The sequence below is a fragment of the Poecilia mexicana genome, unplaced genomic scaffold (genome assembly GCF_051168715.1).
Source record: "Poecilia mexicana isolate PSO_F unplaced genomic scaffold, ASM5116871v1 scaffold_5, whole genome shotgun sequence".
NCBI lineage: Eukaryota > Metazoa > Chordata > Actinopteri > Cyprinodontiformes > Poeciliidae > Poecilia > Poecilia mexicana.
In genome coordinates this window covers 23180256-23198363 of record NW_028263374.1, presented here as the reverse complement: position 1 = coordinate 23198363, position 18108 = coordinate 23180256, and the positions used below count along the sequence as shown (strand labels likewise).

Sequence of the window (18108 nt, the reverse complement as noted above, 5' to 3'; positions counted from 1 at the left end):
CCGACTGCCTGTACCCATCAGCTGCTTCTGGAGCCCCACAGGCCAAAAAGGTCCAATAGCACTCCATTTCAATCTGACACCATCCCTTGCCGAAGGTGTGCACCTGTGTGTTTGAGGGTTGCCTCTGTGACAGGCACAGACAACCTTGTGGTCACAGTTCCGATAAGCTGCCTCGACAATGGAACCACAGAACATGATCCACTCAGATTCAATGTCTCCCCACCTTCCCCAGGATGTGTTCAAAGTTCTCCCGGAGGTGAGAGTTAAAGCTCAATGTCACGGGAGACTCTGCCAAATGTTCCCAGCAGACCCTCAGAAAATGTTTGGGCCTGCTAGGTCTGACCTGGCATCCTATCCCATTCCTGTAGTCAACTCACTACCAGGTAGTGGTCAGTGGACAGCTCTGTACCTCTTTTTACCTGAGTGACCAAGACATGTGGCCACGGATTCAATGAGTCTACAACAAAGTGGATCAATGAACTGCTGCCTAGGGTGTCCTGGTGTTAAGAGCACATATGGACACCATAATGAACATGGTGTTTGTTATGGACAGTCCAGGACAATAATGGCAAAACATTATTTCAGAGTTTATTTTCAATTAACTTGCAAACATTAACTTATAAGTCTTACTAATGAAACACTGACAAAGGGGTGTTGAAATCCAGGCCTTGAGGGCTGGTTTCCTCCAACTGTTAGCTGTGGCACTGGTCCAACACAACGGCAATCCAAGTGGATTGCTAATTTCTACGTATGCACGGGCACACCCATGAGCCCTTAGACTGATGCTGTCCAAACTATATAAAGAGTGAAATATCAGTGTTAGTCTTATTTGAATCTGTCAAGTAGATCCCGTATGAAAATTTGGCATTAAAACAACTGCAAAAAAAAATAGTTAAAGAGGAGGGAAACAACAACAGTAAACGTTTAAGAGCTAAATGGATTACTTAATATATTTTATCCTTACTTAATATATTGTATCCATCCTAAGTGAGGAACAAGTGAAGAAAGAAAAAAAAAATTATCCAATGTGGGGATCCTGAACTTGAGGTTAGTGATTCTATTTGATATTAAATACATCTGCAACTTTTACTGTCTGCTGTAAATGTCTGTTTTTGTTTCACACAAGGCATGCAAACTGCAAAATTCTACTTAAGTGTGTTTCTGGATTTAATTTGTTTTTCTTCCTCTTCTTTAACTCATATTATGATATAATGCAACTTATGATGTATTATAGTTTAATGATTCTGAGCTTAAGAGTTCACACTGAAATTTACCTTTTGTCTTACATGACAGGCTCAATATGTAAAGATTCATTTCATAGTAATGTCAGTAAAATGTTGAGTGAAAGACTTAATGTGTTGTTACTTTGGTATCAGTAGAAGGGAATATGTCAGACATTGCACAACTTTAACAAGGTCTTGTGATTGTTAAATATTTTAATGAAGGTTATACAGTGACCTAAACAATTGTATATTTCTTAAAAAATCACTGATGTGTAGAAAAATAAGGCTTCAAGTGTGGTCTGGATACAAATGTGATGTGATTTACAACATGGCAGAAACTGAACAATTAACGATAAAACTGCAGAAACAAAGAAGAGCCTCATTTATGGTACTGATGTCTGTGCAAAAATACAACATAAAATATTCTAAGCATCCAAAATCCTTGAGTAATCTAATGATTTATAGAGAACAGAATATTTAGATACCTATCTATTATGAACATGAGAAGCATAGCAGTCATTCTAAAGAAGGAGGCATGAATCTATTATCCCTATTTTATGCACCCTTCACTGGCTCTATGTTGTCTTTCAGGTTAAATTTAAGGTTTTATTTATTGTTTTAAGTGTTTGTAGTTTAAACACAACTTTTCACCTACATCTCACCCAGAGCCCAGAGATCAGCCAACCAGCTTTTGTTGTCTGTCCCTAAAGTTAGGTTAAAGACTAGAGATGACTGAGCTTTCACTGTGGCAGTGGAAGTCGAGACTGAAAACATATCTATTTTCACTGGGCTTCAACTGCAGTTAAAAAAGGAAGTACATAAGTACCCATGTACTTATGTACTTCCTATGTATGTAAGCAGTGTGTATGTGTTTGTATGTAGTGTTTGGGAAATTGCTGCAACTCAAATTACGCATGTCTTGGATTTTATTTGTACTGTGAATTTATTAGTATTTTACTGCCAATTTTGTCATCACATTTTTCATCAAACTTGGTTATATTTTATTTTATATTTATGAAGTTGTAATTATTAAAGCACTTTGGTCACTTTTGTAAATGTGCTATGTAAATAAAATTTGATAAAGTTACAGTAATTCTGTGTATCTCTTTCTACTTTCCTCTTTTACAGATCTAAAGAAATGAATGTGTCTGCTGCCAATGTGACAGTGGCTACACGATATGGAGATTCTTTCTCCAAGGCTTTGATTAAGAACCTCATTGTTGTGGCCCTCAGTATCTTCATCAACTACATCAATGCAGGACTCATTTATACCTTCTCTAAACACCAGGTCAGACATTGTAATGACTTTTATTGCCTCAGTCATACATTTATTGTATGACTGATTGAAGAATCAAATGGAAAACAAATTTTAGTGTTAAGATTTTCTGCTAGTCATCCTGATTTGGCCAGCATTTTTACATTAAAATTGAAGCAGAAGACAATGAAATGTATTGTGTTACAAAGTACTCACCAATTTTATTTGTTCAGATTTTCTAATATTATAGCCACAAACGTCAATGTATTTTGTTGTGATTTTATGTGACAGAACAACACAAAGTAGAACATAAATATGACATGGAAGAATAAGGACATGTGATTTTTATATGTACAAATTAGGAAATTGTGGCTTGCAATACAGTTCATTCCATCCTGAGATACATAATGATTAATAACAAGCTTATGTGAACACTATTTTAGTAATTATTACATATTTTGCAGGGACGTAGTGCCGATTTATTGCAAAATGAAGTCATTGCCTTTGGTTGTTATAAAATTGCTACATATCAAACATAACTTAAGAAATTTGACTTTGTGTTTTAATGCCTTTAAATTGGGCTTCTGTCTCTTTAAAAACTCCTTTATCAAACTCTGCTTTCAGGAAGTCATCACATCTGCCCTTTACTAACCTTTTAACTTAGCTTGTATAATGAGCTTAGCAGATGCACAATTCCACAAAGTGTTTGCTACTTGCCACTCGCTAGTCTGAAGGAGCTAAGTGAGGGAATTGTAGGGTAGTGGTGCTTTTTTGGGCTGAGTAAGTGGAAAACTGGAAAAGGCGGCATTTGGTCCACCCAAGCGCTTTGCACAGCTTAATGGCTGCCAAGGAAAATTAAGGGATTTCTCATATATGCATGAAAAAAAAATAAGACAACATTCCAGGTATGTTTTTGATTAGGAAATAACATAACATGATGTAAACCTCAAAAAAGTAGATTTTACGTAATACTACTCCTAAAATGAAGCAAAGAAAATGAAACAAAAGAGGAAATGAGCAATTTAGGCATAAGTTGAAGAAATACAGCAAATAAAAGTTATAATTATAACACAAAAGCTAACAATAGTTTGTATAAAATCATGTAACCTTTTAAAACAACAGAACATTTTTTATCTCCAGACCTAGAAAGTTAATTTTTACCTACATGCAGCAAAGATGTAATTACTGCATGCACACAGTGAGAAAAGTACTTCTGACATCTGAGAATTTTAAATACAAATAATTTTTTAAAACCAATGTCGATCCCTTTATTTTTTATTAGTGAACCAGTAATGTTTTAGTTTTAATTAAAATTAACAATGCCACACTATTTATCAATAAATATTCCAATATATTGCATAAAATCTTGCCTTCATTGCCTTCCTGAGAAATTCAGTTCGATTATAATCTCGCTTCAGAGCTCAGTCTGGACTTTCTCTGATTGACTTTGATTCCTCGTATTTATTATTATAGTCTGCCTGTTATTGCTGACAGCTGAGGAAGTGAACAAAGCCGTTCAGTCTGTGTTGGCCAGGCTTCCATATTGAACTAACATAACAGGTGCCTCTTTCGGATTGGCACTTCACTCTTCAATGTGGGGGATAGTTCCTTAGAGTGTACGCAATTTCTGGTAAGCTTCATAGCGTCAAACTGGGGCATTACACATATCACGGTCTAATATTGGCAATTGGGTAAAATTTAAAACTCCAACAAAGTCTTCTCCCAGAAAACAATTGTTTCTTAATATTTGAGAACCTAAACCCTCTGAAGGAATCAAAGCGTAGAACAAGTGGCTGGTTACATCAAACCTAATATCTTATTTGGTCCATCATTCCACATATGTTTTTCTTTTTTTTTTTTTACTTCTATCATTGTCACTGCCAAAACATGTGCTCTGTTTTGTCTTTCTTTAGATCTTCAACACAAATCCCCGGTACATCCTGTTTGTTCACTTGGTGATCAATGACATGATCCAAGTAACGCTGACTGTCGCACTTTTCATCATTAGCTACATCCTCTTCTGGATGCCGATGACTGTTTGTTGCTTCTTTATACTGATTGCCCTCTTCACTACTGAAAACACTCCGCTGAACCTGGCCTGCATGGCAGTGGAGTGCTACATCGCCATCTGCATCCCCCTCCGTCACGCTCAGATCTGCACAGTTAAGAAAACACGGCTGCTTATTCTTTTAATCTGGGCCACCAGCTTGGTGTCTGTTCTCCCTGATCTCTTCATGACTTTGGCTACGGAGTCACAGGACTATTTTAAATTACGCGTGTTTTGCATCAGGGAACTTATTTTTAAAAATCCCAGAATAATAGAGAGGAGAAATATTACCTACATTGTATATTTGGTTTTAGTTTGGTGCATTATCTTTTTCATCTATTTCCGCATAATGTTCACAGCAAGAACAGCAAGTAAAGATGCTAAAAAGGCGAGGAACACAATCGTTCTCCATGGGTTTCAGCTTCTGTTGTGTATGGCAACATATGCAGAACACCTTGTAAAAAATATGGTGTGGCAATGGTTTCGTGATTCTTATTTAGATGCTCTGTTTGCTTGTTATTTATTGTTCCAAATATTACCAAGATTTATTAGCTCAATTATCTATGGTGTGCGAGACAAAACGTTCAGAAAGCACCTAAAAGGATATTTTCTGTGTAAGATAAGCCCACAGTAACACAGTGGGGCATGTACTTTTAAATTTTGTATTCATTCATTGTATATCAACTGTATTGAATCTTATTGAAATGTTTCTTAAAAAAAACCTTGTTAAATTCCCTGTTCTCAACAATTTAATGTGTACGAAAACAATATATTATGAAACTGTACTTTTTAGTAATAGCAGGACCCAAGTAAATTCTTCCATTTTTAGCCTCATTTAAACATTTATTTATTCACATAGCCACTTTTAAAAACAACCAAAGTGGGATATTGTCAACCTTAAAGATAACAATAGAGCCAAAGCAACTTTTTGTGGAAGTTATGAAGATAACTTATAAACCATTGTTTTATTAACCAACTAAAGACCAAAAACAATCTATGTAAAATATTGATTCTTTTTGAAATTCTGTTAAGTATTGGGGGGAGAAATGCATAATGTAGCATAAGCTCTATAATCATGACTATTTAAAAAGTAATTTGTAATCATAAGTACCTTAGTCATTTAAAATTATCTTTTCCAACGTTGCTTTTTGTTAACTTATTTCCAGTTTACATTGAAAGATCTGTTAGAGTTAGAAAACTAAGTCCTTCATCATTGGTCACCTCTGATGTAAAGGTGTGTCTGTATTAAATGAGATTCACAAATAAATACTCAGGCTAGTACCCTGATAAATATTACAAAGAGAACACCCACATCAACACAGATTACTCTCAACACGCCTCTTTGAAGGTCTGTATTTTTAATCAGGAGGATTTCCATCTGTCTTTCAGGAACTTAAAACTTGATTTATGCATTTATATGTATTTTTTTTTAATCATAAGTTAAACTATGCCTTTTGTAATTTTATGTTTTATCAGATGTCTTCTTCATCAGCTCCTGGCACAAATTTCACAGTTACTGAGGGCAACCTGACCGAACCTGGAGTTAATCTGGGCATGCTTTCTTTGACTGCTGCTATATGCAATCTGGTTGTTATTTTACTCGGCATCATCACCTGCTCCATTAATACGCTAATGATTCACATATTCAACAAACATCAAGTGTGTATTTTCTTTTATAATGTGTGTTAGTGTTGTGCCTTTTTTTTGTTTCTCAATAGTTAGGTAGAAAGATTAGAGTGGATTTCTACTAGTTTTATGTGCTCAGTTTCATCATCTTTTTTTCTAACCCACACGTCTCTTTTATGTTACAGATTGGATCTAACATAATAAAAATGATCCTTATCGTTTCTTTATTTCAATTATTGCATAATGTTTTCCCTATATTTCCATGCTCAGCATAGGTCTATAAAACGTGATTATGGTTGACACTGTTAAACTGACATGGTGACGAGCAGAGAGAGTTTGTGCACAATCTTTTCCATATTTTATGATACTTGACAGTGCAGTTGTTTAATTTAAACAAACTGCAGTGTGATGTTTAATGTATTGTGTAATGTTTAGGTTTCTGAATTATTGGAATAGCAAAATATCTTTTTTATGTTAAGTTTTAAATCCAAACTGAAATGTTACAACACAGAAGTGTTTTTCAGTGTTTTCTCTTGCCATTTAACTCTGGACTCATGCACTTCACAGATCTTCAGGTTCAACCCTCGCTACATCCTTTTCATCCACTTGGTGCTAAACGAAACACTCCAGTTGATACTCAGCATTTCCCTCTACCTCTTTGCCAATTCCTACTTCACCATCTATGTCTCCCTGTGCATGCTCATCCTCCTGCCGGCTATTCTCACCACCAGAAACACTCCGGTGAATCTGGCCTGCATGGCAGCAGAATGTTACATCTCCGTCTGCATCCCCCTCCGCCATGGAAACATATGTACTGTTAAGAAAACCTACATTGCCATTGGCATTATGTGGGTGATAAGCTTGCTTACTATTCTGCCTGATATCTTTATTCTTTTCATTACTGAAGAGCTGCATTTTTTGAAAACAAGAGTTTTCTGTGACAGGGACAGAGTGTTCAGAAGCAGCGACAGTAAAAATAAGAGAGATGCGTCCCATATATTTTTTCTGGTGGTTGTTTGTCTCACTCTGTTCTACACTTATTTCAGAGTTTTGTTTGTGGCAAAAGCTGCAAATTCTGATGCTAAAAAAGCAAGAAACACTATTCTGCTTCATGGTTTTCAGATGTTGATGTGCATGACGCTGTATATGCAAACTTTACTAAAGCAGCTCCTTATATACTTGTTTCCTGGGCAGAGAATTCCCATACAGCATACTATTTTTATATTAATCCAGATCATTCCTCGCTTTCTAAGTCCCGTTGTTTATGGGATACGAGACAAAACTTTCAGAATGTACTTTAAGAAGTATTTTATATGTTTGCAAGTAAAAGCAATAAGGGTACAAACCTAACAGAGATCCAAAAGTCTTGTGAAATACACTGAGCTTTTTCAACAAAGCCTGCGTGAAAATGGGTAGTGAGTCAGTAGTTAAACATGAATATAACAAAGTGCAAGTTAACACGTCATTTTCATGCAGCAAACTTAATCAACTTGTTAAATTGTTCGTTAACACAAATGACAAATCTGCCAACTAGACAAAGTAAACTGTGTTGTATACAACTAGACATGATAATGTCATGAACCTTGAGTGTTTGAGTTTTGACTGTTATTTATGTTTGGAATCCTCTATTATTGCTCAACTGCTTTTGACTCTTATAGTTAATCTTTTTCCATATCAGATCTTGCCATAGAAGTTTATTCCTTCTTATTTAGTTTCTGTATTTAATGCTATTTTAACAAAACAGTTGAACGCAACCTACTTCCATTTTTTTTACCCTCATCCCATTTCCCTGTATTATATATCCAGAAGTTGTCAAAGCATCTGCAGTCTGAACAGTCATGCCAAATAATCTGGCTTTTAAATCATTGATGTGTTTCCATGGTAACCGTAATGCAGCATTAGCCCCTGGATTTTTCTTTTTCATCACTGGATCTTTTCATTTCTCGGTCCATTGTCTACCTGAGTTCCATGTCTCCTGCATTTATCTGTAGTTTTTCTTATTTTATTAAAACACTTCATTTCTATTACAACGTGTTCTGTGTTTGTGTTCTTTTGCAATCACATGTTATGACAGACAAACTCTACTTGGCTGAGTTTCAAACTGAGCATCCAGATAAAGAAGAGTTTAAATAACTTTAAAGGAGGGATGGTTGCTGGTGCCAGATAGGCTGGTTTTATTTCAGAATCGATCCACTGAGATTTTTAAACACCGCCATGGCTTGAGTTTAAGTCAAGCTTATTTGTACAGCAAAACGGGAGGGGTGCATTTCTGCAGATGGCAGTAGGACCACAAGGAGGCAGAGAAGCTCGTTCTTTTCACATTATCGGTCTCATATTGTCAGGACACTGTGACAGTTTTCACAATTAAGAAAACGATACATTTTTATACAAGTTATTACTGTAGTTTAAATTACAACTTTATAAAATGTAAAATACATACACACTAATTTATGTTAATATTATCTCTTGCAATGTTACTTTTTGTTTCTATTTCCCATTTGCCCTGAAAGATATATTTGGTAGAAAGTAAACTCGTACATCATTGGTCTGCTGCTACAAAGGAGGGCGTGTTTTAAGTAAGTTACACAAATAAATCCTCATATTGTACTGGTATTCTACTATACAACAGAGAAGAACCTCATCAATACAGATTACTTTTGACACTACTCTTTCTAAGGTCTGCTGGAGGAGTCAGTCTTATTAGTATGTAACAAACTTAAAACCAGTCATACATTATTTATTTTCTCATGACTTATATTATGCCTTTTGCTGTTTTATGTCTTATCAGATGTCCTCCTCTTTAACTGCCAGCACAAATTTCACAGTTACTGAGGGCAACCTGACCGGACCTGGAGTTTATCTGGGCATGTTTTCTTTGACTGCTGTTGTAGGCAATGTGGTTGTTATTTCACTTGGCATCATCACCTGCTTCATTAACGCTTCAATGGTTCACACATTCAACAAACAGCAAGTGTGTATTTTGTTTTCTTGGTGTGCATTTTTATAACTCACTTAGGCAAAATGATGCCCAATTTCTTCAAATGATTTTTCTCACCCAGACATTTCTATTTTTTTCAGATTGTGTCTAATTTAATGTAAATTATATTCATATTTATATTCTAATCTCAAAAACAACTCTATACTGCCCAGTATGGCATATGAACACATGCAAATAAGAAGAGCAATTATTGTTGACATCAAAACTGTGAGTTGAGTGGCATTCTTATTATTTAATGAATGGTAATAGGAATATACTTTTTTGTAATTAAAACAAATCAGTGTGTTGCTTAAATCCCTAAAGAAAGTATTTTTAATGTTTAGATATGTGTTTTCTCAATCATTGTCACCCATTTTACAACATGTAATGTAGGAGAGTATTAGGTAAAAAACTAAAAAAGAAAGACATGATTATACATTTTAAATCAAAACTAAGAAAATACATCACAGGAGATGGAAAAAAAAGCAAGAGTGTCCCTAAGACCTGTGTCCCTAAGACACAGGTCTTAGGGACACACATGTCCCTCTACTTCTTAACCCATGTCTTCCACACCGTCTATGTCTCCCTGTGCATGCTCGAAACACATGTTTTCAATGTTATCTCTCACCTTGCCATTTAACTTTTGACTCATGCACTTCGCAGATCTTCAGGTTCAACCCTCGCTACATCCTTTTCATCCACTTGGTGCTAAACGAAACACTCCAGATGACAGTCAGCGTGTCCCTCTACATCTTAGCCCATGCCTTCCACACAGTCTATGTCTCCCTGTGCATGCTCATCCTCTTGCCGGCTATTCTCACCACCGTGAACACTCCAGTGAATCTGGCCTGCATGGCAGCAGAATGTTACATCTCCGTCTGCATCCCCCTTCGATATGACAGTATATGTACTGTTAAGAAAACCTACATTGTCATTGGCATTATGTGGGTGATAAGCTTACTCACTATTCTACCTGACATCTTTATTCTTTTGATTACTGAAGAGCTGCATTTTTTGAAAACGAGAGTTTTCTGTGACAGGGACAGAGTGTTCAGAAGCAGCTACAGTAAAAATAAGAGAGATGCGTCCCACATATTTTTTCTGGTGGTTGTTTGTCTCACTCTGTTCTACACTTATTTCAGAATTTTGCTTGTGGCAAAAGCTGCAAATTCACATGCTAAAAAAGCAAAAAACACAATTCTGCTTCATGGTTTTCAGATGTTGATGTGCATGACATTGTATGTGCAACCTTTGCTAAAGCAGCTCCTCACATACTTGTTTCCTGGGCAGACGATTTACATACAAAATGTTATTTTTGTGTTGATCCAGATCATTCCTCGCTGTCTTAGTCCTGTTGTTTATGGGATACGAGACAAAACTTTCAGAATGCACTATAAAAAGTACTTCATGTGTTTCCAAGTAAAAGAAATAAAGGTAGAACCCTAACAGAACTCCAAAAACATTGGCTACAGAAGCTGGCAGTGTTTCTGAGTGTTGTTGATGTACGACTTTTGCTTCGTTGGTAGAGTTTTAACTTGCACACGTAGATGATAGTTTTATGAAGTGTTCCTGAGTCCATATGATAATAACTGTGGCTGTATGATGCTGGTTTTTAATGCATTGCTGCCTTTGGGCATTCAATATTGATTTTTGGCTTTTTCACTTACTAACAGAAATTTCTCCAGAGATTTCTCCGATCATGACAGCTGTTCACATGAGGAATGCCCAAACAAGTGCTGTTTGGGCATTCCTCAACTTTCCCAGTCTCAGTCAAAGTTATCCCCGTGTCCCAACCTTTTTGGAATATGGTATCAAATTCCAAATGAATTAATATTTGCAAAAACACAATAAAGTTGATCAGTTTATATATTAAATATATTGTCTTTGGAGTGAATTCAACTTAAAATAGATTGAAAATGATTTGTAAATTATGATATTCTGTTTTTAGTTATGTTTTGCACTTCACTGGAAATGAGGTTGTACCAGATTCTATTGGTCAGAATCAAGAAACATTTTTTTAAATCAACGTTGTGGATTAACTTGGCTAATCTTTGCTCTATGGCTATGGCTATAGATACAAGTGTTATTTTTACCCATGAATAATTAGTAAGTTAAAATTAAATAAGTTAAAAAGATACCCCAGATGGTCAGATCAAGTGAAAACATATAAAATCAAAAGTAAAAGATAAAAGGATAAATGTGAGTTTGGACATTTGAAGGCAAAACCCTCAAATGTTTGTACAGTTCTGTATTTTTCCCCAAGTTTTTATTATATTTGATCTCTAGTGTCTGTTGTTGTGCCAGGGAAATGTGCTTTTATAAAAAGAAGGTTCAGTTTATAAAGTAAAATATAAAATAACTATTCTGCACTGAAAAAGCCCAGGTTCAATTTCCTCAGAATAACTAATTAATACCCAGAAGAAAATCGTATCTTCATCAAGTGCTGGGAGGAATTAAAACAGCCATAAATACCAGAACATCAGCCATATGTCAGGCATTTCCAGACTGGACAAGCTGAAGTCTGGAGTATCCATCAGAGGTAGGATCACCTTTTACATTTCTCCTCTGAACTTATATGTTCTTGTTTCACACTTAATTCTATACTTTATTAGACCTTAATGTGCTTATTTTACATACGACTAGCAGTAGTTCTTTGATAAAACTTGTATGCACAGCATATACATTTAAAGAGTTGTGATAAGTCATTTAATACTTACATTCACTACATTACCTAGTGCATATTTCCAGTGTGGACTAATACTTAAGTATTCCTCATTTTAGTGCTTATAGAAAACATTAATGGCTTCACCATTTTTAGCAACTACAGTATGAAAAAAAAATTTGGTATGGCATAAAAAATCTAGGTTAAACAAAGAGATGTTATATCAAACTACATTTTAATACTCCTACTGTCATAATGCCTTTATTGGCTAAGATACATTGTAAGTATCCAATGCTCTTATATTCATCTTCTAGAACTTTGTGTATGTCTTCTAAACAAAATGTTTTTAAAATTGTTTACTTAAAAGTGAATTGTCTAAGAGGTATTTATTAGATGACTGTAGTTCCTTACATAAATAAAAATATGAAATGAAAAATTGTGAAAGCAGCACACTTTAATTTCCCACATGTCTGTTTTGAAATAAATGTTAATTATTTCCATTGTTTTTTTTCTTCCTGATTTGACTTTTTTTTAGCATCAGAGAAATCTGGCCTCACTGTCTTTTTTTCAAGGGAGTGTAATTATTTGAACACAGAGTTTGAATTGTCATTAATATTCATTCAACAAAAGACATAAATAGAAAACACCACACAGTGAATATGTAAACATTGAAGCTGAAGAGTGACCAAAATTTTTCTTATAAATATCCCTGTAGGGTTTCCTGGATCTACCAGATGAATTCCTCATCTTTAAACTTCACTGAGTCGAGCAGCCTGACTTATAGAGACTCTCCCAGCTCTGCTGTGGCTAAGAATGTGATCATCTTGGCTCTTGGCATCACCATCAACTATATCAACGGGACATTGATTCACACCTTCAGGAAACACCAGGTGAGCATTTATTATCACTGTTTTGTCATCCTGAAATATCATTGTTGTGAAACCAGTGGTTATCATTGGCAGCTTAAGGAGAAAATTAAAGGTGCTGTGTTTTTTTCTCTCTTTCAGATATTTTATTTGAATCCTCGTTACATCCTTTTCATCCATCTGGTGATAAATGACATGATCCAGCTGACTACAACAATCGGCTTATTTGTGTTTAGTTATGTCTTCCAAACAATTAATGCTTCCTTATGTTGCTTCATTGTTACCTTTGCCGTTTTCACCACTCTTAATACACCGTTAAATTTAGCTCTGATGTCGGTGGAGTGCTACATCGCTGTATGTTTCCCACTGCGACATGCTGAACTTTGCACCATAAAACGAACATATTTTCTCATTGGCTGTATTTGGAGTTTAAGCGCAGCATCGATTTTGCCGGATGTCTTTCTTATCCTCGCAACAGAGCCTCTAAGGCTATTTTACGCTACAATATTTTGTGAAAGAGACATTCTGTTCCGACATCCTATAAGTATTCAAAAGAGGGATATTTCTCACATAATCTTTTTATCTCTTGTCTGGCTCACCCTTTTTCTTACTTATTTAAGGATATTTTTTGCTGCTCAAGCTGCTAGTTCAGCTGAAGGAAAGGTGAAACGAGCCAGGAATACTGTCCTACTTCATGGCTTTCAGCTGTTTTTGTGCATGCTAACATATATAGCTCCTATGGCAAAAAATGTCCTGTCATTTCTGTTCCCAAAATATAATGTTCATATCTTATTTGTCTGGTACATATTGGCCCAGATACTGCCCAGGTTTTTGAGTCCTATTGTGTACGGGCTGCGAGATAATACATTCAAACAGTATTTGAGAAAGTATCTGCTGTGCACCATCAGAGCAGCCAACAAACTTTATCCTTAAAGCTTGTGAGGTTTGGAGGGTACCTGTCCAGTAATTTAGATGTGATTACAGAATCCTGTTTGCATGTTATCTTCATTGTAAAATTCTTTGTAAAAATTACAAACCATAATAGCTAAAACTGATCGTTTGCATACATAATTAGAAAATGTGATGTAAATGTAAACCTGCGAAGCATCCCTCTTGCGGTAAACACAGACACCACCAGGAAATTTGATTTGTTATGCTTTTATTTTGAAGGCTAACTTTTCTGTCTTTGAGGTCAACTGCCTGAAGGCTAGCTTGATGGCGTACACATGATGGCAGCCTGGTCAGACTTCACTAGGAGGGAATTCCCTGATCATCCATCTCACTGGGGTGGACCACCAGGTGAAGCTGAGGGTTAAAGTGGACTGAAAGTTTGGTTGTTGTTCTGTGTAATATTTGAATAAGTTGGTAGTGAGTTGTGAATGAGTGTGTGCTGAATAATTTTCTTTACTAATTTATATAGATTTATTTGTAACTGTTTTGCTTAGGGGAAACCACCCTGAACTTTAAACAGTGGCTGTCTTTATCTATAAGCAGGGTTGCATTTTGGGGAGATTCTTTTTGTGACGATGGTTTTGATTTACAGCTAAATGTCTTCCTGATCATTGATGCTTGTACTACAACCTGTAACTGGTGAGATGTTTGAAAAAAATTAATAAAAAAATACATTCAGAGCTCTGGAAAACAGCTGATGCCCTTTTCTGCTTTCTCATGATTTCCATCCTGTTTGAGGGTTCTGCATCACAAACTCCCACGTGTTTGTTTCATAATTGGTTACTGTATTATGTTCTTATGGTGTAAAGCACTTTGAACTGCCTTGTTGCTGAGATGTGCTGTACAAATAAACTTGACTTAAATCCCAAAAAGCCCTTTTGGATGCACCTCAAATCTGGACGAAACGTGAGAGCTGTGGGTTGTGTCAGAAATATGCGGAAAAATTATTTCTTTATTGAAATAGAGCTGAAATACTAGAATGTTTATAAAGAGGGATTTACGTTTTTAAATTATTGCATTTCAAAATATGACTACTCCCTTTCATTCAATTTTCAGGACGACATCAGGAGCTTTTGCAGATTTGTTTTTTCTTCCTGTAAAAAGGAATTACAAAAATCCTGACCTTGATATGTAGCAAGTGAATGGATCAGTTTTTCATTGTCACTCTGAAACAATAATTTTAGCTATGTTGAAAAAAACAAGTCCTACAAACCTGCTTTTTGAGGGGAGGACATGCTCTGGTCAGAGATAACATCTACATTCTCTATAGTTTATGTGACCAATGCTTCTTTTAGGCATTTCTTGTGAAGTTTCCTTTATCTCAGCTTCTGCAGCTCACCATACTACCATACATAGAAAGAAAGGGAAGTAAAATGATTTTCATTCAAAGAGAAACTTTAGAAACTCCCATGTAATCCTATCTCAGTTCTGATCCAGACAGAAATTACAAGAAAATCATGGATGCTTTTACCACTACTCAACAACTACATTAGGGAAATAAGTTTGCACAGTTTTTACTTGACTACCTCCGACGACTTATGTAATACCCAGGAGAAAACTATACCTACATTCAACTTTGGTAGGACTGAACCTTCATATAAAGCAATATTTCACACTCAACCTCTGACTGGCAAAACAGACAAGAGTGACACATCTAAGGTAGAACATCTTTGCACTTCTCATGTGTGCACTATTGTTTCAACTATTGTATTTTCTGAATGATGGCTGTGGAATAAAGATATTTAGGGACCTTTCATAAATACTCCAAATATTAATGTTTTATGTTTTCAGCATTAAATCCTGTTATCAATGTTATATGGGAAATTTATGTCTTAAATATTTGCTTCAGGTTCAGTTGTTTGATGGTGAAGTGTATGGCATAATGTTTTTGTTCTGAATGTGTTGCCATGTTTTTGTGTTCAGGGAAAAGAATAATATGAATAACTGCAAAAGTAAAACAAAAAATAAAAATAAAAAGGCAAGAATGGATTTTTTTATGAATTTTAAAGACATTCAAGATATTACAAATTCAAATTGCAATGTATTGAGTAAAACTCAATTCGTTTACAATTGTCCTCGATAAGAAACAACTGGAATATAGTATGTTATAGTCCGTTTTTAACCTTTCATCACTTTTTGCATTATATTGCTAGAGCAATGTAATTTTTGTCATATTTAAAGGACATGATTTTAAATGGTTTACAAAGCAATAACCTCCTTTAAAAAAATTGCATTTTCTCTAAAATCTTAGCTTACTTTTCTGTATTATTGCCGTCATCAGTGCATTTGTACATGACATGCCATTATCATAACATATGAGGGCTTACTGTATGGAGTTGTTGGTCTAATCTGCTTTAATTCATGCTGATTCATGCGTTTAGTTGTGCCATAATGCCAGGCTGGCCTGTCCTGACTCTGTTGCCCATCAGTTACTTAGTGCATTTTCTTAAGTATTATAGGCAATTTTGCATCAAGCAAATGTTTTTCCTAAACACAATGACAAAACAGGCCATAGTGAGGTTTTCATATCTGTTTTGCTACAAGGATCTCCACAAGCAACGGGAAAGTAATTGACAGAGTTAGGCAATGAGTTCTCTTCTACTGTATCTGGAGCAAAACACTTCACTCAAGGAATCTACCTAGATGATCTGGTTGTAAAGTTCAGCATGCTTATTTTTATTTTATTAGTTAAAAAGTCAGAAGAAATAAACAACATATACAAAATTGTAAGAACACCAACAACTAATATGAAGACAAAAATATGTATATGAAGTAAATGCTGTCTAAACTCTTCCAGAGATAATTTGTTCTAAGCACAAGAACAATGTGCCTTTAAAATTCAAACATTTAAAATACTAATGTTGTACTATACTAACGTGAATGTTATCTGTTCATAGAGATAAGCAAAAATTGAATCTACCAGATGAATTCCTCATCTTTTAGCAACATGTCGAGCAGCTTGATTTATAGAGACGCTCTCAGCATTGCTGTGACCAAAAATGTGCTCATAGTGGCTCTTGGCATCACCATCAACTATATTAATGGGGCACTGATTCACACCTTCAGAAAACATGAAGTGAGCCTTTTTCTGTCTTTGGCAATTATTGAATAAAATCATACCAAATGAATAAAATCACTTAAAATATCCTTTTTTCTCTCTTTCAGATATTTTTCATGAATCCTCGTTACATCCTGTTCATCCATCTGGTGGTGAACGATATGATCCAGCTGACTACATCCATCAGCTTGTTTGTTCTCAGTTACGTCTTCTACAGAATTAGTACTTCTTTGTGTTGCTTCATTGTTACCTTTGCTGTTTTCACCTCTGTGAACTCTCCTTTAAATTTAGCTCTGATGGCGGTGGAGTGCTACATCGCCGTTTGTTTCCCACTGCGACATGCTGAACTGTGCACCATCAAACGAACATATTTTCTCATTGGCTGCATTTGGGGTTTAAGCGCAACAACAGTTTTGCCAGACATCTTTCTTATCTTTGCAACAGAGCCTCTATGGCTGTTTAACTCTACAGTATTTTGCGACAGAGATACTGTTTTCCGACACCCAATAAGCATAAAAAAAAGAGATGTTTCTTATATAATTTTTTTATCTGGAGTTTGGCTTACACTTTTATTCACGTACGTCAGGATCTTTTGTGCTGCTCAAACTGCTAACTCAGCTGAGGGAATGGCAAAGGCCAGAAATACTATCCTGATTCATGGTTTTCAGCTACTTTTGTGTATGCTAACATATGCAACTCCTTTGGCAAGAATGTTTCTGGCGTTTCTGCCTACTGCACAATATGTCCAAGCATATTTTTTTTGGTACATACTGATCCAGATTCTTCCCAGATTTGTGAGTCCCATTGTGTACGGGGTACGAGACAATACATTTAGACAATACTTGAAAAAGTATCTTTTGCGCAGCATCAGAGAAGCCAACAAACTACATCCGTAAGTGTTTCTTGTGTCGGTATAGATATCCTAAACTTGATCATTTTAAAACCTACACTGTGCTATCTGTAAAATTAGACAATGCATGTTTCTGATTCAAGCAAACAAAAATGACCTGTAATAAACATTATTGGATGTGTGACAGGAAACAAAATCAGATTCACGTTTGAATCACTGAAAGATTGTCTACTTTCATTCACTGTGCAGTCTTTGACTCAGTTCAAATAAGAGCCTTTTAAATTGAACTTTGGTGTATTGTAATGGTTCGCATATATACTTCTTCCTGAGTCTTTTTAGTCTTAGGACCCAGAGATACATGTTTAAGATACAATGTGAATTTCAAAAATATTGAAATAAAATAAGTAGATGTTTGTGTTTGTACTGGATTAACATAGATGGGAATTGTCTTAAATGAAAAAAAAGTGTTCTACATGAAAGGTACAAATTATGTATGATTGATGGAAAAACTGAAAAGGTAAAAGGTAAATTTTTCCCGTTCTTAAAGCTGCATTAGGTAACTTGTGTTGAAGTTGTGCTGATGGAAAAACAAC

General features: G+C 35.4%; 5 protein-coding genes across 5 annotated transcripts; all 5 read left to right on the top strand.

The window, feature by feature from the left end:
* The first annotated feature begins 4409 nt into the window (after positions 1-4409).
* On the top strand, positions 4410-5159 carry LOC148159710 (odorant receptor 131-2-like). The gene has a single exon (XM_088005988.1). The coding sequence runs from the start codon at positions 4446-4448 to the stop codon at positions 5157-5159; it is 714 nt and encodes a 237-aa protein (XP_087862114.1). The 5' UTR covers positions 4410-4445.
* Positions 5160-6001: 842 nt separating this feature from the next.
* Positions 6002-7501, top strand: LOC106931956 (odorant receptor 131-2-like). Its single transcript, XM_015010365.2, has 2 exons — positions 6002-6184; positions 6719-7501. Exons 1-2 carry the CDS (start codon positions 6002-6004, stop codon positions 7499-7501), a joined length of 966 nt encoding a protein of 321 aa, XP_014865851.2.
* A 1364-nt stretch (positions 7502-8865) lies between these two features.
* On the top strand, positions 8866-10574 carry LOC106931943 (odorant receptor 131-2-like). The gene is made up of 2 exons (XM_015010353.2): positions 8866-9122; positions 9792-10574. Exons 1-2 carry the CDS (start codon positions 8928-8930, stop codon positions 10572-10574), a joined length of 978 nt encoding a protein of 325 aa, XP_014865839.2. The 5' UTR covers positions 8866-8927.
* Positions 10575-12524: 1950 nt separating this feature from the next.
* LOC106931953 (odorant receptor 131-2-like) lies at positions 12525-13589 on the top strand. Its single transcript, XM_015010361.2, has 2 exons — positions 12525-12680; positions 12798-13589. Exons 1-2 carry the CDS (start codon positions 12525-12527, stop codon positions 13587-13589), a joined length of 948 nt encoding a protein of 315 aa, XP_014865847.2.
* Positions 13590-16530: 2941 nt separating this feature from the next.
* Positions 16531-17561, top strand: LOC106931951 (odorant receptor 131-2-like). The gene is made up of 2 exons (XM_015010360.2): positions 16531-16683; positions 16773-17561. The coding sequence occupies exons 1-2, from the start codon at positions 16531-16533 to the stop codon at positions 17559-17561; spliced, it is 942 nt and encodes a 313-aa protein (XP_014865846.2).
* The last annotated feature ends 547 nt before the right edge of the window (positions 17562-18108 follow it).

Excerpts from the sequence above, each read along its gene's own strand:
- LOC106931956 (XM_015010365.2), top strand. The coding sequence starts at position 6,002 with ATGTCTTCTTCATCAGCTCCTGGCACAAATTTCACAGTTACTGAGGGC. Across the intron at positions 6,185-6,718 it reads ACATATTCAACAAACATCAA|ATCTTCAGGTTCAACCCTCG; the intron begins GTGTGTATTTTC and ends TGCACTTCACAG.
- LOC106931943 (XM_015010353.2), top strand. The coding sequence starts at position 8,928 with ATGTCTTATCAGATGTCCTCCTCTTTAACTGCCAGCACAAATTTCACA. Across the intron at positions 9,123-9,791 it reads ACACATTCAACAAACAGCAA|ATCTTCAGGTTCAACCCTCG; the intron begins GTGTGTATTTTG and ends TGCACTTCGCAG.
- LOC106931953 (XM_015010361.2), top strand. The coding sequence starts at position 12,525 with ATGAATTCCTCATCTTTAAACTTCACTGAGTCGAGCAGCCTGACTTAT. Across the intron at positions 12,681-12,797 it reads ACACCTTCAGGAAACACCAG|ATATTTTATTTGAATCCTCG; the intron begins GTGAGCATTTAT and ends TCTCTCTTTCAG.
- LOC106931951 (XM_015010360.2), top strand. The coding sequence starts at position 16,531 with ATGAATTCCTCATCTTTTAGCAACATGTCGAGCAGCTTGATTTATAGA. Across the intron at positions 16,684-16,772 it reads ACACCTTCAGAAAACATGAA|ATATTTTTCATGAATCCTCG; the intron begins GTGAGCCTTTTT and ends TCTCTCTTTCAG.
- LOC148159710 (XM_088005988.1), top strand. The coding sequence starts at position 4,446 with ATGATCCAAGTAACGCTGACTGTCGCACTTTTCATCATTAGCTACATC.